Raw genomic sequence first — 22,743 nt, forward strand, 5'->3', positions numbered from 1 at the left:
TTTCTTTATGTTGCTGTGGGGAAGTCATTAACCCATCATTTCTATAGCGGGTGAAGCATGAGTGCGAACAGCCCATTTGCTCAGTAACCTCCTTCAAGTGACAGGTTAAATGCCTGCGCCGCCGTTGGTTGTAAGCCAAGAGTTTGGGGTTACAGTGCCCGGCGAAACTCACGAAGGAATGGGGAGGAGAAACACTTATAACTGACGGCGACTTGTGCACCACCTCGAAAAAATTCAGCTTTATTTTTTTTAGGTACGTCATTTGAAATACTTTGTATTCTCCTTCAAGTAAAAGGAGGTTATGAACATCTGTAAAGATGATGATAAGACTTTTCTGTTTGGAAAGCTATGCCTTTTTTTCACCAATAGAAAATAAAAAATATAAACCTTACGCCCGTTCTTGAAGTGACATAAAACAAATATTTCATCCTCTATGCCTTATTTTACACCGTCCCGGGTGTAAAATTTCATGTACCCCTATTAGTCCCCTTATTTTCCATAAAAAGTTTTAAACTAAAAGAGTAGAACATGGGCTTAGGAATATTTATCTTATTAATCCCCATTTATAGCATAATTTTTTTTGCAAAGAAATAGTTTGTCATATCTTCATTTTTTATCGTTACTATTTTAGCTCCTAAATTTTGAAAGTCGGTTTAATATCATGATTTCTATTCAGAAACGCGGGGAGAGGAAGTGCTCAATTTTTTTTTCTTTCATGTGTGCACCTCTTCCGGTCCCTTGGGAATAGTCACGTGAGATTGATCCGCAACCGCCTTGCCAATGTGCATTGTACTTGTGAGGCTAGAAAATCGATACCACAACCATAAACAAACACTTCTTAATTAATCGAGTGTATTATTAATGGAACAACAGGTGTCTCCAATCAGAATTCTGAAATAAATAGACGTATTACTCTCTAGCAACCTTCTTGAGCAAATTTATCCGAAAGTGTCGCTGAAAGTCTTGGAACACACGTGTCCTCACGTATATTCGGATCGAATTCGATGGAAATAATTACGGTTGCTTTACAGTCAATAAAAATACTGGTCTGTATTTCACAGATGTTCCATAAAATACATGGACAATCCAAGAATGCATCAAAACACTTTGAAGTTGTTGACGCGGGAACGCGTAACTGTAACTTCAAACATTACTGATCTGAATAAAGAAATGCCAAAGATATAAGATACTTATGTCTAACACACCAAATTCGAATTTACATAAAATTATTTAATCAACAAACCTTTTTCTGCAGTCTTTGTCGAAATCCCAAAGCACAACTTCCAGACCTTCCAACCCCCATCACATGCAAATCTGGAGGTTTTAAAAAAAAAAGCCTAGAGAAACCTGGAGATTAGGACCTCAAACCTGGAGACTTCAAAAATATGCGTCAAATAAAAAAAACGACGACAGATTATTTGTTTCAGAGTATTCCTTACCTTCTCAGTGTTCTCTGTTGTAGTCTTTCGCTGCCTTTTTTGCAGAGCTGAGAAGATTCTCATCAGGGTTGAACTTAAAACACGGTGAGGTTTCCTCTGGGTACTGCAACTTCATTGCCAGTAAATTCGATAGAGTTCCCTCCAGTTTAAGGGAGGACCGACTATCTGTTTTGTTCTTGCGAACCATGCTGAACAGCCTCTCCTCCCCTGCATTACTGTGTGGCAAAAGTACAACCAGCTCTGCCACCTTCTGAAGATGGCAAAATCTTTTTGCTGAGGATTCAGGAATTACCATTTGTGACATGTACCACCAGAGAATGTCTACTCTGTAATGGAAAATTTCCTGATCATTAACTAATCCATCAACAACTTTAGCTTCCTTCCAAGCAATCACACCAATGTCTTCATCTGTTAGAGACTGATAATCACGAAATTCATCATACATCTCATCAATGTTAACAGTGTTCAAGGCTGATTTGAACCTGGATAGAAAGTATTCTACACTCTCCCATTTTGCCTGACTACGTTTCTGAACGTTGATCCATCTTGCATGCTTCAGCAGCTCATCAGTAATAGGAAACTTGCTCAAAACATATTGGAAGGCTGCCTTGAAATATTCATGTGCTGCTGTTAAGAAACGAGTGTAGGCTGTTTGAGATATTTCCCCTTGATTAAGTAGCCTCTGTAGTGTAAACTTTGTCGTCCCTCCTAAGTGAATTTCTGCAAGGGGTATATAAATTGTTGGATCTTGCAAATTAATTTCATTAAGTGGTTTCTTCATGACCTCCACCTTGATAACACGATTTCCAAGAGTATTTGCAAGTTTTATGACAGAGTCATAAACTATGTGAATGGATGGCTCGTCTGACTGCAAAAGTTTGTTAAAATTTGTAAACAGTGGGATGGAAGCATTGTGAAAAAACAGGGAAACTTCTGTGAGTGGATTTTCAAAGGCTTTCTGTAACCTCTTGAATCTCGCATCACCAGCATCTTCACTCAAAAAGTATGACTTCAATCCAGTATACTTTTCAAGTGTGCGTTGAACGCAGCGTTCTAAAGAAAGCCACCTGGTAGAAGAATGCTTCAGTATCTTACCATACTCCTGGTTACAAAACTGCATGTACTCAAGTAGGATCCCTTTCCGTTTTGTGCTTTTATCAAACCAGTAATACTGATCAATAAGAAGCTCTTCTGCACTGATTCCTATAATCTTTGCAAATTCGTCATGAGCTCTACTTGCTGCAATGTGCGCCAAATGGCAAGGACATCCCAATACATAGGTCTCTGGATTTTTTGCTTTGAAGTGGGATGCCAAAGAATTGTGAGCACCCACCATTGAATTAGTGTTATCTACTGAAAGGCTGACAACCTGATTCCATGGTATTTCATCAGTCTCTAACTTTTCCTGGACAACACCAAAAAGAGTTTCTGCTTTTGACGCATCCCTGCCACTTGTCACACACATATGATAAAAATGAGATGTAACAGTTTTGGCTCTTTCTACATCGAAAATTCTTACGGTTGCTGGATTCATCTTTTCAACATCTGTATCACTCGACCCATCAATTCCAATACTGAATGGATGTTTCTGACAGTGCTGTACAACATATCTGTGACAATGTGGTCCCAGAGCCTTATTGATGATAGCCATAGTCTTTGTTCTTGCACATCCATACTGCTTAGCAATTTCACTGTCTGGAAATACTGCCCTAAACAATGGCCCAAGGTGATCTGAAGTTGCAAGTGGGAGGTTATGCTGGATCAGAAAATTTGTTGTTAGGACTTCTGCTCTGGTAACTGCACTTTGTATAACACTACCGCCTGAACCAAACATGCCCGCTACTGATGGCTGATTTTTCGCTGCTTTCGTCGATAACTTGTGAGATTCTGTATTACAATGATCTTTCACGTCTTTTAGACCCTGGTGGTCACAGCGTATTGTCTTGAGACAAGGCACACAATAAAAAGAATGCTTGTCGTTTCTTACTGCTTTCACGGGATATAAATTGCTCCACTCAACCTTAAATGTCGTACGATACTTAGCTGCTCCAAGGGTAGCTGGTTTCCTTTTCTTCGCGGTAGATGGCTGAGGTTCCGAAGTATCAGAGTCATTTTGAGAACTTGTTTCACTCTCGTGTGCTGGACGACGAGTAGCCATTTTGAAATTTGTGTTCGATGGTTAAGCTTTCCCAGAAACCTTAGCGCACCGATGTTTCATTAGAATGAGGCTGGCATTGGGCTCATTCTTCGGCCGTGTCTTGGTGCGCCCGCGATCCTCTGGTAGCGGTGAGTAACCTGGGCGCAACAAGACACGACTGGAGACTGAGCCTAGCATTGGCGCCATTTCCCTCGCAAATTAGTTTTGATGCCTGATTCGGCTGTTATGAGCACAGATTTTTTTGCTATTCCTTCATACCTTCCGGAATTGTTTGGCAATTTTAAAACTTTCTGATTCACCGTGAGATTAAGGGGCAAAACCGTGAGACCGTGAGTTGACATCCCAAACCGTGAGTCTCACGGTCAAACCGTGAGGGTTGGAAGGTCTGAACTTCTCTTAACAAGAATCACAAAGTTTCGGTTGAAATTAATGCAGCTCTTATGAGTTCTTTCGAGCGGAGTTTTCCGCTTGTACCCAAGCTCTCGCGGATCGAGAACTATTTACAAGATGGCGATCATGACGACAGAAAGTATGGCGTATTTCAAAACAATGTCCTTTGTCGAAGATGTCGATGCAAAATGTCAAGTGTTTGATACGTCATCTAGATGAATTAGCTCAATACTCGCTGGCGAGGCCGTCTCCGATTTTCTTTTGCACGTACCCAAGTCACAGAGGCTGAAATTAAAGAATTAACCAATGTGGTCGACTGATTCTCCTGAATCAGGAGAAGACCTGATCGAGCTGACTTCAGTTTATCGTGATGGGCAAGATATGCAAAGGAAATCTCCAAAGGTAGGCAATCAGCGATTGTTGTCAACAAGCTTTCAACAAGATTAAGCACCGATATTGTTTTAATTGGTTTTCTTTAAAATCTTTCAGTGACACAGAATGAAACAATGAATTACGATTAGTTTAGGAAACTCCCATACGAACAGTTAAGTCTTGATTTCGTCCAATCTTGATCTGGCCTAGTGCCTCGTGTCATACCATATTGATCAATTCAAATCTACTCTCTGCAAGCCTCTGTAAGTTTTCAGCACTAAGAGTACTGGAAGTTGAAAACAGTACTTTAACTGTAGATTCTGGAAGGTAATTGATAAAACATGGTGTAATTGTTATTTCTAGGTGTATGATTCAGAGCTCTGCATGTTAGCCTTACCTCCAGGAGAGCATCAGCTACTGACGAGAGTAACTCAATATCTCTTCACTTGTGGAATCATTCCTGTTGTAGTCAAAAGCCCCACTGAAGCTCCTTTACATAGCAGGCACTCCAAGTTTGCAGTGATAGTTTTGTCGGTCAGTGATCCTACCCCGATCAGAAAAGTTAGGTTGGTAGCTCATTCCAGTCCTTAACCAAAAATGTTTTGAGTAATATATTGCTTATATTATGCCAAAGACTTCAATAGTACATCTATTGCAATAGAGATGTCACTCCTTCTAAACCAAGTGACTAAAAATTACTAGAAAAATATTACTCAATCAAAGTTGGATTCTACAACCTTCCTAGGTAATTGATTAGGTAAATGTTATACTTAATAATTAAGTTTTTCTTACAGCTTCAACATTCTGCCTATTTGCATTTCTTTGAGCACTCACAATGTCTTTGGAGTCAAACATTTGGTTGTGATATACAGAACTTGAAGATTGAATATGTGATAAGTCAATAAAGTTCTTCAGTAATTTGGGTTCAGCTTTCATTCCAGGTCAGCTGTTGGCATCAACTGTCAAACACCAGTGATTGTCATTTCAGTGGCTGATATTTTACCAGGTAGGCTCTAAGTATGTTTTGAGAATGACTAGCCCTTTTTCTTCCTATAAGATTTGTGGATATATGAAAGACATGTAAAAGCAACCTTAAGATTCAGGAACTAGTTCAAAAACAAGTGGGAGATTTCACTTCAAATATTTAGCATAATGATAAGATTATATGTACTTGTATAACTTCAACTAACATTAGGGTGAGCCATAACTTTTTGCACAGTATTTGTTAAAGGCTATAATTACTGGTGAGGTGTTCCTGGTTGAAGAAACTGTGAAACTGTCTGGTATTTTCTTTTTTCTTTTATTCCATCTCTGTAAAAACTTCTCCCTTCATAGTGATGGCTTGTTTGTTTTTCTCAGAAAAATAGTGCAAGGGTGCATGTACTAACTGCTTCACCAGTGGAATACCTTTGACTCATAGTTTCATGGGTGATAAAATCTAATAGTATCTAATAAATAATATAGTGACTTAAGAAATTTAGTTGAAGTAAATTGATGAAATTTACTCTTAGTGAAAATAAAGCCATGATCTTCACTATTGAAAAGAACTAGAAATATGTAAAAAAATTTTTCTGGATAAGTGCTCTCTTCAATTAAACTACTGGCTCTGGTTGTTTGAAGATTGGATGATGCTATCCACTGAGCTGGATAAATCTCTATCTGGTGAATAACGCTGTACGTCTTGCTATCACTTATCCACTGGGTAGCGATTTATCCGTTGGATAGCGTTATCCACCCTTTATACAACTGGGCCCTGGTCCCTGGTTTACATGTGTTCCTGAAATTGTCATCTCAGTTTATTATTTTTTCTTTAACAGAAAGCACTTTGCACATGTTGGGCAGAAATGAGATCCAAGAAGCAATCCACAGAACATCAGATCCTGAAAAGTTTGAAACTGATTTGATAACAGCCTTAAGTCATTTCATTGGGCAGACTCACCGTACTGGTAAGTGTCAGAAATATTTTGCTTTCATCTCAGTATAGCCTGTGAGCCCCCATATGACCATTCTGCAGGAGGTTATTGCTTGACTTCAAATCTTTATAACATCAGGTAGAGATCTTTGTGATGTAATTGATGATGAGGAAGGTGGTTAAAAAAGTGGGTCATGGGGCCAATTTTCTCATTTCAGCATGTCTTTGTTGCTACTTAAATCTTCTTTTGAAAAGAAAAAAAAATTAAAATGATACATGTGCAGTAGAACAACAGTGCTGAACGGAGAGTGGAAAGGGAATTTTAAAATGATAAACACTGGACTCTCTTATCATTCCGGCCGACAACTTGTAATGTGCAAAAGAAGGAAGACTTTCAAGAATTTTCACAGCTACAAACCAATCACAAGTTCCGATTTAACATAAGGTATAACCGCACAAAAGTGTTATAAACCAATTGCCCCTTCAAACCCATTCAAGGCTCTCTCGTTCTAATAACTCCGACCTCTGAGGCCGTTTTGTTTGGAGACCAGTGGGTTTTTTCCTTTGAAGCGGTTTTCTACTAAGAAACTATGTTGCTAGATTAAGAATTAAACATTTGCGAGGAGTAACCATTTTGATACAATAGCCCATTCGGCAGTTGTCAGGTTAGAACTGGTTTGCTTATTATATCACTACTAATTACTCTTATTAGTATCACAAATACCGCCTTTGGGAGATCACATAGCGCTATTGGGATGGGCTCTAACATTTGACACTACACATGTGAAAATCACCTGCTAAATTCATGCGTTGTGGGAGTCATATCTTACTTACTATTGTATTGTTGAGAGGCTAAAATGGTAAGATGTTCATAGCATGTTAGGCTTAATGAGGTAGTTTGTATAAAAATTTTCCTAACAGAGGGTGATTGAATGAACCCTCTTTGAAATCTAAATATTTATTGAGCTTAGTTACAATAACAGAATTGCGTTTTATTTGCAGATAACTTTCTACGAGATTTGATGCTGCTCAAAGATGGATAGAGAGTCCGTGATCCTGGAGGCATTCGAGAAGAACATCTCATTTCCTTTTCAGAAATTCAATGATAAACATCGAATCACTTCAGTCTTCGTTGCAGATACTTGGTGAACTACTCTTTTACATCCTTGAGAGCAAATTACTTCACTTTGATGTAAAACATCGTTGAGGCTTAGCAGTTTAATATCAGTGCTTGCCTGACACGAGTGTACCTTGCATCAAGATAAATATAACGCGGAAATCACCGACACCTTCCAAGTTATCATCAGCAGTGACTAAGTTGCAATAACAGTCCTCGAAACGAAGCAATATCACGTAAAAATTATTTTCCAGACATTTTCTGTAAATGATTGTCTCAGAAAACTGACGAAATGATAGAGAGATACGTGCGATGGAACAACATCCGTCCAAGAGCTAGGAATGGCAACATACTTTGGAGGTTCGTGAAACAGCCAAAAGGTTTATCTGTTAAGCGTAAAAATTGACGAATTTTTATCCTTAGTCCTTAAAAAAAAATTAACCGTAGAAAAATTTCTGGTGGCCACAATAGAAAGATACAGACCGTTAGCTGTAAATTGGCCAAAATTTTAACATTTAGCTGTAAAAGGCTCTGTCTCCCCATTGCGACCCTCACATCACAACATCATTAAAGCTAAGTCTTAAACCCCGCGATCTTTTATCGCGAGAGTTTGTCTAGTGTAATATTTGTTATGATGCTTTTGATATGCTGTTGTTTGATCAAACCCGTGAAGGAGCAAACAAACAGTAAACAAGCAAAATAAAAATCTGTGGTCGTGGTTCCAAGTTAAAATACTGACTACTTTTGTTTAATGATAAGCCAGAGGTGACAAACAGCCATAAAGGCGCTTCTTTATAAGAGTTAAATCATGTTGTACTCGTAAGCCGGAAAGCTTTAGAAACTTAAGCTTCAACAAGCCTGTTGCCCCAATCCGAATTACGGGGGATAAACACAGCTTTATTTGATCATGAACGGTGTCTTGTTCATAGCCGATACGATCGTGTATCGTTATATGTGGTACAGTTTGTCATTTCTGAGGCCATGTTATCTCATCTATCCAGAGTTACCTTTGTTCCCTACTAATTATTCCTTCCTACTCTTTATCATAACTATTCTGTGAAAACCAACTTCTCATTTTCTCGCCGTTTGCAGATTGAAGATATCTGAACGTAGCTTATTTGACATCACCCGGCTTAGAAGTTAAAACGTTTCTTCCATTTGGATGAAGATAAGTGGAATTAGCAGAACATCGAAAGACCCCAATAAACTTAGAGATTATCGCTGTTTGAGTGCTGGGCAAGCTTTACATTTTTGAGCTCGTCCACACTAGAGTATGATCAACCCTTCAATTAAGCGCTAAATTAATCACCTCTGTTATAAATCCGTCACATAAAGAGCAGTCTGGTTATGTATACTGATAGTTATAATGTCTCCCTCACCCTTGAAGGAAAGTGTACGAGATATAGAAATTTGCTTGCCTATTTGCCTTTTGAAAGGTGTTCTGAGATCTCTTCGAGAGGCGAGGTTATGAACGATACTCATGTTTTTAAGAGGCATATTCAGACACATTGTTTCGAAATAATCTGGATTATTTCAAACCCACTGTCAATTTTTTCGACAATTTTATCAGAAATTTCTCAACGGGACATTTTAATGTTTAAAGATAGATTTCGATTCTAAAACAGTCCTTAAATAATAGACCCCTGGAGATGCAGCAGATCGCTGAACACCGGAAACCTTTGACGCAACCGCATTTCAAACAAAAACGATTATTCGTATTAGAGAAAGGAGTATACGCAATTTTGGTACTCACCTCAAAAATTAAAAGAGATAGCTCCATCCGATAGTCCAAACAAGAGAGGAAGCGGCTATTCTGTTATTGCGGAAATCGTGTGATCTGCGGTGAAAGAAAGGAAATTGTACCAATACTTGGTCGTCAGCGTTAATCACAGGGGCGGAGCTTTTGACAGGATTGCATCAAATATGGGCAGAAGAATGCCCACAAAAATTGCCGCCTTGTCATACAAACACTTGAAAACCTTCAGAAAAGTGCCTCAGAATATACGGAAAACTCTCGAAACTTAATAGAATGTCGTAGTTTCAAGTCTTAAGTTGTAGAATTACAAAATAAGAATTTTATTTTTTGTCTTGGTGTTTTTCACAACAGATGGCGAGCGACTTTCACCTCACGTCATACCTAAGTTTTGAACCGTTGAGTTTATTTTTAGTAGTTTGCACGCCAAACGAAAAATATCTCCAAATTATCACCTCAAAGTTTGCACCACTTTTAACTGCGTTTTTTCTTAAAGGGAATCATCAAAATCACCACTCAATGTCACTTTATAACCCTTAGCCTAGATACACTTTTCTGCAAGAAGTACAATCCTTCCAAAAGTGACCAAATAAAGTGTGTTGTTGTTTGTTTTTGAAATCACCACACGCGGTCTTTAGAGGTTTGACATCATGGATTGCAATTTTATCGTATGAGCGGAGTCTATGGATTGACTGAATTAAAAGATCGGAAGCTTTATTGTTAACATCTTTGTAAAATATATATCACAGATTCAAATACCAATAAACAGATTTAGATCTGCAACAACCCCACCAATTTTGTTCCGTTTTATCTGTTTTATCATCTTTCAAGACCATTTAATATCATTTGACACTACTTCTGGTTAGTTTTTTACTGAAGAACATAAATAAGAGCAAACTTTGACACACTGTGTTGGTAGAGGAGGTCCAGTTTAGCCTCAAACTCCAATTAACTGTTAATAACCGGAGAATAAAAATACCTTATACAGCTATTAGCAGGAAGTTGTATCAAATGTGGTTTGCACGTTCAATTTTGCCCACAGCATCACGGATAATTAAAGGGTTAATTACAGGGGTGGAACTAAGAGCACATAGAGGAATCCAACACTAACTGTTTCAACGGGGCGAGTCGCTTTACCTGTTGCAGTAAATCTGCTGCAGAAAATCTACTGCCAGGAACGCATCTCTCAGAGAGCAAGCGGTGATGAGCACGCTTTAATCTCATAACTCGAAGCCAAGAAGTTGGTACATACTGTATGGTCGAACAACATATAGTCACTTTGTAAACTTTCATCATGTAGGCTATGTTGTTGAGTCAATTTGTGGAACTGTTATGTAGAACATCACTGTGTCAACTGGTGCAATAGATACATCCATTTACACTGTCTACAGTAGATACAACTATCCTCACTGTCTACAGAAGGTACAACTATCTACACTGTCTAGAGAAGATACAACTATCTACACTGTCTTCAATAGGTAGAACTATCCACACTGTCTGCAGAAGGTACAACTATCTACACTGTCTAGAGAAGGTACAACTATCTACACTGTCTAGAGAAGATACAACTATCTACACTGTCTACAATAGGTACAGCTATCTACACAATCTACAAAATATACATCTAGTTGTACCTACTATAGACAGTGTTGTTGAAATTTGCTGAAAAAGTAGACTATCCCACCAAAACGAAAAGTAGCAAATTCCACATATAAATTATTCGATCGCTCAAGGTTATACGACGAACGAAGATTCTACCAACTTTAACTCCACGTGAGTTTTTTTCGCCAGTGGCTCTGTCGCCATTTTTGTAGCAGCTCCGGCGGGGGAAGTGTAAAGGTATTTAGCGGATACGTATCTAGGGCTATAGAAACCATATAAGCTTCACGGAAATTACAGAACATTTCACTTTAGCATACATGACATACAAGTGTTACCCGCGCTAGATGTAAATATAAGTCAGCTTCCAAATGGTATTAGTTGTTGATAACTTATGTTTGCTAAAACCCCACGTCTGCTTGCTTTATCCAGAAATGAGAATACTACCATGCCATCTTGGTAAAATTTTGCGCAGTGACGAAGTTTATGTCTATCCAATAATTAAAAAAAAGAGAGATATCGAGCACGAGGTAATCGTTTGACAATTATTGAGAGGAACTACTAAAGACATAACTCATAAAAAGCAAACAAAAAAAAAAAAAGCATTCTGTTTCAAGTTTTGGTAAAGACTGTTGCTTCCCAGTGTTTTCACCGTTTTTTTCTTTTTTTATGCGGTTTTGGTACAGTTTTCGGTACTTGTCATTTGCTTCTTTTCCCTTTCCATTCTTTTTCAAGTCTTTGTGGATGAATCTAACAATTGAGTGCTGCATAAGGTAACATAAGGTAAAGGAAATCTATTTATAATAAATACGTTCACAGAAAAATGTGTTTTTGCTGACTTTTCTATTTTTACCTCTTCTTTTCATCATTGTTATCTTTCCTTTTCCTTTTTTGGTTTCTGAGCATTTATCTTCCTCGGTTTTGGTATTTGTCACAATCGTAAAAAGGCCTCTCGATTTGCACATTTTGTTTGCATCGAGTCTTCAATTACACAACAACAGGGAATTTATGGCACATTTCGCATAGGGTTTAATAAGTAAAGTATTCATCAAACAGCCGAATAGTCGCGAGAGAGCCCAGGCTGAAGAAATCGAAGCTAAGTTTTTCTTTTTCCTTAGCTTACTTTGCCCAATTTTCTTTCTTTTTCTTTACTGCATTGTAAATTCGGAATGACTTTTCCCCCCAATTTAAGAGGAACTCTTTGTTACGAGACTAATTCGACCAAGGAATTCGATGATGCGTTTCATCGGTCGATCGGCAGCATGTACGCATCGACACAGCTTAATAAGGTGCGGAAACTGTGAATTTCTTCGGAGGCCAGTTTACGATCGGACAACGACATCCCAACGTCAGAGTTCAGCACGTGGACATACTGAGAAAACGTCTACCTCCTTCTAACTTGAATTTTCTATCAAAGGATGATGAGCTTGAAATGGATTATACATGTGAAACGTGAAAGGAAGAAAACAGGTTAAAAAAATACATAAAATGGTTAAAGTAAAACAAAACCATTTCTATTTCAAGGAAAAAGAGTCTTTGTCAGCGACTTCTAAGCAACAGAAAACACCACAGGATTCAGAATATAACTAACAATAAATAAAAAACAATAAAATGATGATAACAAGGAGAAAAAGAAGAAAAAAACAGCAAAAACAAAATGCAAGTTTCGTGGGGAGGAGTTCCTCGGCCCCCAAGCCAGTTTGAGAGTTACTCCTTGTCTGCCAGCTCTAAATCATACTCGGGGAGAAGTTATTCGGCCCCCAAGCCAGATTGAGAATAACTCCTATAGCGTGATTCGAACCCGCGACCTCGATGACCTCTCTTGCACTCGTTGCGCGCCTACGATTGCCGCTCGACCATCTCGAAACTGCATAAATTGTCGGTGTACTGAGTTTTAAAGTACCAGGCTGGGGGGGAGGGTGAGGAACTTTGTGTTACTGAGAGTGCAATCGAGCGTTTCCGGTCAAGATTAAAGGAAATTAATTATACAAAGAACTGAAAAAAGCGATCTACACGAGGAATATTAGCATATGTTATAATGGCGGACGGCTTCGTTTACTAAAGCTCGTTAATGTGATTCCTCAGTATTGCATTGCACATCTTTTACTGCGCATAAAAATCACGTTATCATATAAATAAAGGGGTAAGTTTCTAAAGAAACTGTGGTGCTGCGTCGGTGGGAGAGTATAGCAGGTAATTTAGCGTTAACAACTGGGTTGAAAACGTAAATTAGCCACCGTAAAGGGTAAAAAAGCTGACGTTTCGAGCGTTAGCCCTTCGTCAGAGCGATTGACGAAGGGCTAACGCTCGAAACGTCAGCTTTTTTACCCTTTAAGGTGGCTAATTTACGTTTTCAACCCAGTTGTTAACACTAAATTACCTACGTTATCATATAGGCGAATAAGCGCGCTTAATGGATTTTAATTCATGAACCAGGTTAAAAGGCTCGATGGTCCGCTTTAGCTCTTTATTGAGCACACTGACCTATATTTTCTTTCGCATAATTCTGGTGTACAAATTATCCCTTTTTAGATTGGAGAATCTTATTTGGCCTTTTTGGCTCCGATGAATCCCTCAATAAAGAAGATGGTAGTCCTCTTGTAATAACAAAATTTGCATTATCATTAAAAATCTCTTTCAGTTCATGCAAGGATAAAAAGGCGCTCGAGACTTCAACTGAATAAATCTGCAACTTACTGAACTGATGGCTTAAGAGTATCATGATTTATGAAAAAAACGGGTCGATTCGTATCGAGGGTTATGCCGTACAGAAGCAAGGAAGGAAGTGGTCCGTAGACTTCACATTTTTCTCGCAGATTATTTGCAACCAAAAATACAAAATTCCTTCGTAAAAGTAATCGAGATACTTATGTATTTAGCCATCTTCCATTTCAAAACGGGATTTACGCAAGTGTAGTCAGCATATTTATGGCTGACACTTCTGATTGTCGTCCGAAATTCATTTACAAACTCATTATCTGAGCGAAAGGAGGTGTTAAGTTTCCAATAACTTGGATCACAAGTAAGAAGAAGGTACCTTGGCCAAACCTCCTCCCCTCTGTCTAACGACCAACAGGAGGGCCTTGAAGGGTGCCGAAGCCATAGTTGACGAAAGGAAACTTAACGTCGTGATTTAGTTGGCAAACACGTACACTCAGTGATAAAGGTGAGCTACTAAAACCATTTGTATCGGGTTAAACCATAACAAATCGTAAAGCTGATGCTAATTAAAACTCTACTTGATCTGAAAAAGCAACATCGGCATAACAGGGTTTTGTTGAATACGATTTCAGACGATTACCGACACATGACATTTTGCATGATTACGGAAAGTAAAGCTTAAGTCGGATATATGCTCCAGCGCAAATCTTCATAGAATTACGACCCTATTTTAGTATTCTTTACATGGTGAATTTCACCGCAGTTTTCGATCGGATATCCAAGGTCAGAGTTCGGCGAATAGACGTACTAAGAAAAGGTTTAGCTTCAACTTGCATTGCTTATCGATTTGAAAACTGAAATGAATAATACAGGAGTAACGTAGAAGAAAATAAATAGGGGAAAATAGATAACACGGAAGCAGAAACAAAACCATTTCCAATTTGAGGAAAAAGAGTCTTTGCCGGCGACTTCTGAGCTACGGAAAACACTACAGAATTCAGAATATATAGTTGACCACAATGAAATCATGGGAGAGTTAGGAATTAGTAATGAACTGGGAGAGACATGCTGCATCAATTGAATTGTGCCTATCTATCAGCAGGGTTGAAGTCAATTTGCGATTCCCCTCTCAAAAATCCTAGCTACGCCCTTACCCCAGGAGACATCTTTGCGGACCACTTGATTCCAAAAAAAAAAACTAAAAAGAAGGAAAAGAAGGAGAAAGAATAGAAAAAAAAACGGCACGTAGACATACTGAAAAAACGTTTACCCCCTTCTAACTTGCATTGCCTATCGAAGGATGACGAGCTTGAAATGGATAATACATAAGAAACGTCAAAGGAAGAAAAGAGGTAAAAAAAAAATACATAAAACGGTGAAAGCAAAAACAAACCATTTCTATTTCAAGGAAAAGAGTCTTTGCCGGCGACTTCTGAGCAACAGAAAACACGACAGGATTCAGAATATAACTAACAATTAACAAAGTGGTCCGAAAAAGAAAACTGCTCTGGAACAAAAATAAGGAAAAAGGAGAAAAGAAGTTAAAAATGATGATAATAAGGAGGAAAAGTAAAAAAAAAAACAAAAACAAAAACAAAATGCAAATTCCGCGGGGAGGAGTTCCTCGGCCCCCAAGCCAGTTTGAGAGTTACTCCTTGTCCGCCAGCTCTAAATCATACTCGGGGAGAAGTTATTCGGCCCCCAAGCCAGATTGAGAATAACTCCTATGGCGTGATTCGAACCAGCGACCTCGATGACCTCTCTTGCACTCGTTGCGCGCCTACGATTGCCGCTCTACCATCTCGAAACTGCATCTTATATTAGCATAAATTGTCGGTGTATTGAGTTTAAAATACCAGGCTGAGGGGGTGGAGGGTGAGGAACTTTGTGTTACTGAGAGTGCAATCGAGCGTTTCCGGTTAAAAATAAAGGAAGTGAATCATACAAAAAAATGCGAAAAGCGATCTACACGAGGAATATTAGCATATGTTGTAATGGCGGACGATTTCGTTTGCTGAAGCTTGTTAATATGATTCCTTAGTATTGCATCGCACATCTTTTACTGCGCATAAAAATCACTTAGTCATATGGGCGAATAAGCGCGCTTATTGTATTTTAATAGATGGACCAGGTAAAAGATACGATGGTCTTTAGCTCTTATTTGAGAACACTGACCTGTATTTTCTGTTGCATAATTTTGGTGTACAAATTATCTTTTTTAGATTGGGGAATCTTATCTGGCCTTTCCGGCTCCTATGAATCCCTCGATAAAGAAGATTGCAGTCCTTTTATGGTAGCAAAATTTGCATCATCATTAAAAAGCTCTTTTAGTTCATGCATGGATGAAAAGGCGTTCGAGACTTTAACTGAATAAATCTGCAACTTACTGAACTGATGGCCAAAGAGTACCATTATTTTAAAAAAAACCATCTCGATTCGTATCAGAGAGTTATGCCGTACAGAAGCAAAGAGAGGAAGTGGTCGGTAGACTTCACATTTTTCTCGCACATTATTTGTGACCAAAAATGCAAATTTCCTTCGTAAAAGTAACCGATATACTTAAGTATATTAATCCATGGCCCAGCTCAAAAGGTTCCATGGTCTTTAGCTTATGATTAAGAACACTAACCTATATTTTTCTATCGCAAAATATATGTGTAAAAATTATCTCTTTTAGATTGGGGAATCTTGTTTGGTTTTTTTTAGCTCCTATGAATCCCTCAATAAAGAATATTGCAGTCCTTTTATAGTAGCGAAATTTGCATTATCATTAAAAAGCTCTTTCAGTTCATACAAGGATAAAAAGGCGTTCGAGACTTTAACTGTATAAATCCGCAACTTACTGAACTGATGGCCAAAGAGTACCATGATTTACAAAAAAAAAACGGGTCGATTCGTATCAGAGAATTATGCCGTACAAAAGCAAAGAGAGGAAGTGGTCGGTAGACTTCACATTTTTTTCGCAGATTATTTCTGACCAAAAATAGAAATTTCCGTCGTAAAAGTAACCGATGTACTTTTGTATTTAACCATCTTCCATTTTAAAGCGGGATTGACACAAGTGTCGTCGGCATATTTATCATTGACACTTCTGATTGTCGTCCAAAATTTATTTACGAAATCATTATCTGTATTTCAAGCGTCAAGAACGACATATTTCCTTTAATTCCATGTTTTCAATCTTGCTTCTAGTCATGAGATGATATTGGAGTTATTTTCTCTCTTTTTTCTAATGTCATAGGGCTCCGTCCAATTTTGATTGATGATTTCGTTGCATATGATTTCGTAAGATAACCGATACATGAAATTTCGTTTGGTTACGGAAAGTTAAGCTGATGTTGAAGATATACTCCAGCACGGATCCTCAAACACTTACCAGCCTCTTTCTTCTTTTGTTCTCGACAAGGAGAACTTCACAACGGTTTACGCTCGGATGTCGACATCTTAACGTCAGAGTTCGGCGCGTAGATACACTGAGAAAACGTTTACCTCCTTCTAACTTGCATTGCCTATCGAAGGATGACGAGCTTGAAATGGATAATACATAGGAAACGTCAGAGGGAGAAAAGAGGTAAAAAAATACTTAAAACGGTTAAAGAAAAAATAACTTCTTCTATTTTAAGGAAAAAGAGTCTTTGCCGGCGACTTCTGAGCACAAAACACCACAGGATTCAGAATATAAATAACAATTAACAAAGTGGCCTGAAAAAGAAAACTGCTCAGAAGCCAAAAAAGGGAAAAACGAAAAAAGAAGATAAAAATGATGGTAATAAGGGGCAAAAGAAGAAAAAAAAAACAGCAAAAACAAAATGCAAGTTCCGCGGGGAGGAGTTCCTCGGCCCCCAAGCCAGTTTGAGAGTTACTCCTTGTCTGCCAGCTCTAAATCATACTCGGGGAGAAGTTATTCGGCCCCCAAGCCAGATTGAGAATAACTCCTATAGCGTGATTCGAACCCGCGACCTCGATGACCTCTCTTGCACTCGTTGCGCGCCTACGATTGCCGCTCGACCATCTCGAAACTACGTACTATATTAGTATAAATTGTCGGTGTATTGAGTTTTAAAATACCAGGCTGGGGGAGGGGGGGGGGGAGTGAGGAACTTTGTGTTACTGAGAGTGCAATCAAGCGTTTCCGGTCAAGAATAAAAGAAATAAGTTAAACAAAGAACTGATAAAAGCGATCTACACGAGGAATATTAGCATATGTTGTAATGGCTGACGACTTCGTTTGCTGAAGCTCGTTAATGTGATTGCTCAGTATTGCATTGCACGTCTTTTACTGTACATAAACATCACGTAGTCATATAGGCGAATTGGCGTGTTTAATGTATTTTAATAGATGGACAAGGTTAAAAGGGACGATGGTCTTAAGCTCTTTATTGAGAACACTGACCTATATTTTATGTTGCATAATTTTGGTGTACAAATTATCCTTTTTATATAGATTGGGGAATCTTATCTGGCCTTTTTGGCTCCTATGAATCCTCAATAATGAAGATTGCAGTCCTTTTCCAATGACAAAATTTGCATTATCATTAAAAAGCTCTTTCTGTTCATGCAAGGATGCAAAGGCATTCGAGACTTCAACTGTATAAATCTGCAACTTACCTCTGAACTGATGGCGTAAGAGTACCATGATTTATAAAAAAACGGGTCGATTGGTATCAGGCAGTTATGCCTCACAGAGGCAAAGAGAGGAAGTGGACAGTAGATTTCACAATTTTTTTCGCAGATTATTTCTGACCAAAAATACAAATTTCTTTCGTAGAGATAACCGATGTACTTATGTATTTAACCATCTTCCATTTTAAAGCGGGATTGACGCAGGCGTCGTCAGCATATTTATCACTGACATTTCTGATTGTCATAAGAAATTTATTTACGAAGTCATTATCAGAGAGAAAGGAGGTGAAAAGTTTCCAATAACTTGGATCAAAAGTAAGAAGAGGGTACCTTTGGCCAAACCTCCTCCCCTCAGTCTAACGACCAACAGGAGGGCCTTGAAGGGTGCCAGAAGCCATAGTCGGCGATAGGGAAGTTAACGTCGTGATTTAGTTGGCGTACACTCAGTGATAAAGGTGAGCTACTAAAACCATTTGTATCGTAGCAGGGTTTCGTTGGAAACGATTTCGGAAGATTAGCGACACATGACATTTTTCATGATTACGGGAAGTTAAGTTTATGTCGGAGATATGCTCCAGCGCGGATCCTCACGCAATCACGAGCCTATTTTAGTATTCTTTACATGGTGTATTTCACCGCAGTTTATGATCGGATATCTAATGTCAGAGTTCGGCGAGTAGACGTACAAAGAAAGGGTTTAGCTTCAGCTCGCATTGCATATCGATTTGAAAACTGGAATGAATAATACAGAAGTAACGTAGGAGAAAATAAATGGGGGAAAATAGATAACACGGTTGCAGAAACAAAACCATTTCCAATTTGAGGAAAAAGAGTTTTTGCCTGCGACTTCTGAGCTACAGAAAACACTACAGGATACAGAAGATATAGCTGACAACAATGAAATCACGAGGGGGATATATACCGCATGGTAGAACAACATATAGTCACTTTGAAGAAATTTTACAGAGTGACTATATGTCGTTCTACCATGCAGTATATACCCGTACTCCAGAGGTTCGGCTAAGACCCCTTTGGTGCTTTCTTTATTTTGTCTAGTGGAAGTCATTAACCCATCATTTCCTTCGTGGGTAAAGCATGCATGAGTGTGAACAGCCCATTCGCTCAGTAACCTGCTTCAAGTGACAGACCAAATGCTTGCGCGGCCGTTGATTGTAGGCCAAGAGTTTGAGGTTACAGTGCCCGGCGAAGCTAACGGAGGAATGGGAAGGAGAAACCTTAAAACTGACGGCGGCTTGTGCACCTCGAAAAATTCAGCCTTATTTCTTTTTATGTACGTCCTTTGAAATCCAGTGAAATCTCCCCCAATCTTTGCTATGTTTTTTACTTTTTAGCTATAGTTGCCTCTTGTTTGTTATTCTATCTTTATCCGAATTTAAAATACTTTGTATTCTCTTTCAAGTGAAAGGAGGCTATGAACATCGGAAAAGACGATGATAAAACCTTGAGACGTTGCTGTTTGTGAAGGCTATGCCTTTTTTCACCAATAGAAAGCCAAAGATATTAACCTTAAGCCCGTTCTTGTGGTGACATAAAACAAATATTTCATCGTCCGCGTCTTATTTTACACCGTCCCGCTTGTGAAATTCCATGTACCCAGGGTTTGTTCTCTATTAGTCCTCTTATTTTCTCCAAGAATTTTAACCTAAATTAAAAAAGTGTAATATGGATTTAGGAATATTTTCCTTATTAATCCTTATTTATTAGCATTAGGAAAGAAATAGGTTGTCATATCTTCATTTTTTATCGTTACTATTTTAGCTCCTAAATTTTAAAAGTCGGCGTTATATCTTGACTTCTATTTCGGAAACGCAAGGAGAGCGATGCTCCATTTTTCTCTTTTTTTTGTAAGCATTGTTTGTTTCGTCTTAAGGAGCTCTTTTCTTAGATCACTTTCTTATTGTGTGTGCCTCTTTGGGTCACTTGGGAATAGTCATGTGAGGTTGATTTTCAACCGCCATGCAAACATCAGGGGCGGATCCAAGAATTTCTCAAAGGGGGGGTTGTACACTATTCTAATAACCTTTAACGTCAATGATGTGGAAGTCGAGTGACGGCCCCGTGCCTCTGGCGCAAGGGGACTGGAGCCATGCTCCTCCCCCCCCTCCCCCCCCCAAAAAAAAGTTTCCGATTTTTCCATCTAAAGCGCCATTTTACAGAATTCCTGAGACTTGAAAAGCGTTGTGTAGGTATGATACAAAATCTGGGGTTTATCTTATTTTTCAACAATAATTCCAAAAATGAAAGTGCACGATTGAAAGGGACAGCAGTATCAAAAATAGTTATTTGTCGTTTCTCTAAATACCTGGTTAATCAAAGAACGTAGCCTTAGAGTCTCCTAGGATGAGCTTTTACAAAGGCCTCGCATATCTCGTCTACCTCGAATCTCTCAGGGTAATGCACAGCAATAATGGCGAGATCTGAAAAGCTCTCTTCATATATCATTGATCTGGTGCTCGTCTTGATCCATTTCATGAGTGAAAGGATCACTCGGCTTCCGCAATACTGATTGGTAGGGTACATGCAATGAGAAGAAGACGATGGATGTTTGGAAAAGCATCCTTGTCACACGCGCCAAGTGCGAGTAGAAGATTGCTTGGAAGTCCCTTCTCTGCTGACTGCCACATAATTTGCCATCTTCGCAGCTCATTTCAAAGGGATTTGGGAAATGGAAGGTCATTCTCCCAGAACAACATGCCTTCTGTTGCTTCAGATAGCTTCAGGGTTTTATTAACTATGATAGAGGGTACTAGATAAAGCAAGTGACGGGCGTGGCGATCTTCGTCAGAAAATCGGTCTTGCATTTGAATAATCAGAGAATCAAGAAGGGGAATAGCCACAGATTTTTTGTAATGATAAATTGGACTACAGCTGGGAATGTTTGAGCGATTCCTCTGTATGCATGTCTTCCTGGGAATATAGCTTCAACAATTCCCAATTTTTCAGCAAGGTCTAATATTTGTTTGTACCAAACTTGAAAGTCGCTGTCAATGTTTTTTCTAACGGACTTGATGTTTCCAATTACTTCGTCAGCCATCATGTAAGCTTCAAAAATATCTTGATCCGGTTTCTGCAGCTTTGATGCAAGAGTTTTGACTTCATCAAGAGTATTCTTGGTCGCAAGAAAAACCACTATGGTCTGGAAAGACAACAAAGAGGCTTTCAGTCCCTGGGCTTTTGTGATAGTATCTTTGTCCCAATTCCAGCTTCAAGTAGACGATTTCAAGTTTGGGTACTCGTACGGGGAAATAAAAGCATCTAGAAAGGTGACTAGGAACTCGTACATTTCCAGGAAAAAATCTAGGCACGTGTGTCTCCACCCAGCGTGTCTTCCATAGACCTGGAAGCTTGCTGTAAGAATTCTCAGGCAGGTATTCTTTCCGAGTCAACGCAAACAGCTGTTGTCGCTTGGGCTGTTATTTAAAAATGGATATGCCTCGTTAATCTGACCTATCAAATTTCGCACTTCCGACAGTTTGCATGATGTTGCGATGGAGAGGTTCAGGCAGTGAGCATAGCAATGTGTGAAAAGAGCTAACGGATTGATCTCTTTTATCTTGTCCTGCACTCCTTCCTTTCCACTTCGCAGAACGGAAGCTCCATCATATGCCTGACCACGGATGTTGCTAGGATCCAAAGAAATAGATGGATCAGAGAGAGATTCCAAAATCTTTCTTGAAATCATGGTGGCATTTCGTTCCAAATGCATGAAATTAATCAGGCATTCTTTGATATGAGGATCGTTTGGCGAAGACTGGTCCACAAACCTCAAGCATAAAGATAAGATCTCCAGGTTTGAGTGTGGATCAGTGCTCTTGTCAGCTATGATCGTGAAAGGAAGGTCCTTAGTCCTTAGCTCTGCTGTAAGCCTTTCCTTAATTTTTGACGCATACACGTTTCGCAAAATGTACATTACCTTTTATAACTTGACAAGTAGTCGAATGGTAGAAGTAGAAAAACTTTGTAAGAAAATTTTATTTATAATTAATTTAAGAAGAGTAAAACAAATAACAAGAGACAAATGCTCCTCAAAGGGGGGGTTGCAACCCCCTCAACCCCTCCCCTGGATCCGCCTCTGAACATATTCTGTACTTGTGTAGCAATTGCTGGTTTTCACGTGACGTCACTAAATTTCAGACTTCAGAACTATTGATCCTCCTGAGATTTTACTTTCATGATGTATTAGAGCAGCTAAAAACTAATATTCAGACAAATTTTCACTCCAAATGGGTTCTTGGTTTAGTGATAGACTACTCTTGAATTTCTAAGCTTTTGCGTGACGTGGCCTTTACATGACGAGCGAGAGAGCTGTTATGTTGATTTAAAAGGTGACTTATTTAGGGAAATTCAGCTATCTGAACAGTTCTTGTATTAGAATAAAGTATTATTGTTACGTTTATGAGTTCTTAGAGAGATAAATTCACGCTTTTGTAGCAAAACTCAGTGACAGATGTTTCTGCTGGTTTCCGGCCGCCATGTTGGTGCCCATCTAGGTGGGCACCAGCATGGCGGCTCCATACAAATCTCTATAAATTTGGGAAAAACGTTTCTCCTCATATCTTCCGTAAGAAAAATTGCTGTGACCTGAATCTTGGCGAGAGTCTTTACATATCTAGCTTCTTTCTATTTCCAGATTCTAGACTAAATCGATTGAACGGTTTTTATTTTTTATTTTGATCTATTTTGAATGGCGTGACACTG

At 38.8% G+C, this 22,743-nt stretch overlaps 1 protein-coding gene and 1 pseudogene across 1 annotated transcript; one reads left to right on the top strand and one right to left on the bottom strand.

Moving 5' to 3' along the window:
- The first annotated feature begins 4,156 nt into the window (after nt 1–4,156).
- On the top strand, nt 4,157–8,032 carry LOC136280561 (uncharacterized). Its single transcript, XM_066165986.1, has 5 exons — nt 4,157–4,389; nt 4,723–4,925; nt 5,289–5,365; nt 6,177–6,305; nt 7,274–8,032. Exons 1-5 carry the CDS (start codon nt 4,294–4,296, stop codon nt 7,312–7,314), a joined length of 546 nt encoding a protein of 181 aa, XP_066022083.1. The 5' UTR covers nt 4,157–4,293; the 3' UTR covers nt 7,315–8,032.
- A 12,300-nt stretch (nt 8,033–20,332) lies between these two features.
- On the bottom strand, nt 20,333–21,955 carry LOC131786815 (52 kDa repressor of the inhibitor of the protein kinase-like; annotated as a pseudogene).
- Between the last annotated feature and the right edge of the window lie 788 nt (nt 21,956–22,743).

This window comes from Pocillopora verrucosa, chromosome 4 (assembly GCF_036669915.1).
Source record: "Pocillopora verrucosa isolate sample1 chromosome 4, ASM3666991v2, whole genome shotgun sequence".
NCBI classification, from domain to species: domain Eukaryota; kingdom Metazoa; phylum Cnidaria; class Anthozoa; order Scleractinia; family Pocilloporidae; genus Pocillopora; species Pocillopora verrucosa.

What these genes read in the sequence shown, in the direction of transcription:
- LOC136280561 (XM_066165986.1), top strand. Translation starts at nt 4,294, where the DNA reads ATGTGGTCGACTGATTCTCCTGAATCAGGAGAAGACCTGATCGAGCTG. An exon ending in ACCCCGATCAGAAAAGTTAG is followed by an intron (nt 4,926 to 5,288) that starts GTTGGTAGCTCA and finishes ATTTGGGTTCAG; the next exon opens with CTTTCATTCCAGGTCAGCTG. An exon ending in TGGGCAGACTCACCGTACTG is followed by an intron (nt 6,306 to 7,273) that starts GTAAGTGTCAGA and finishes TTTTATTTGCAG; the next exon opens with ATAACTTTCTACGAGATTTG.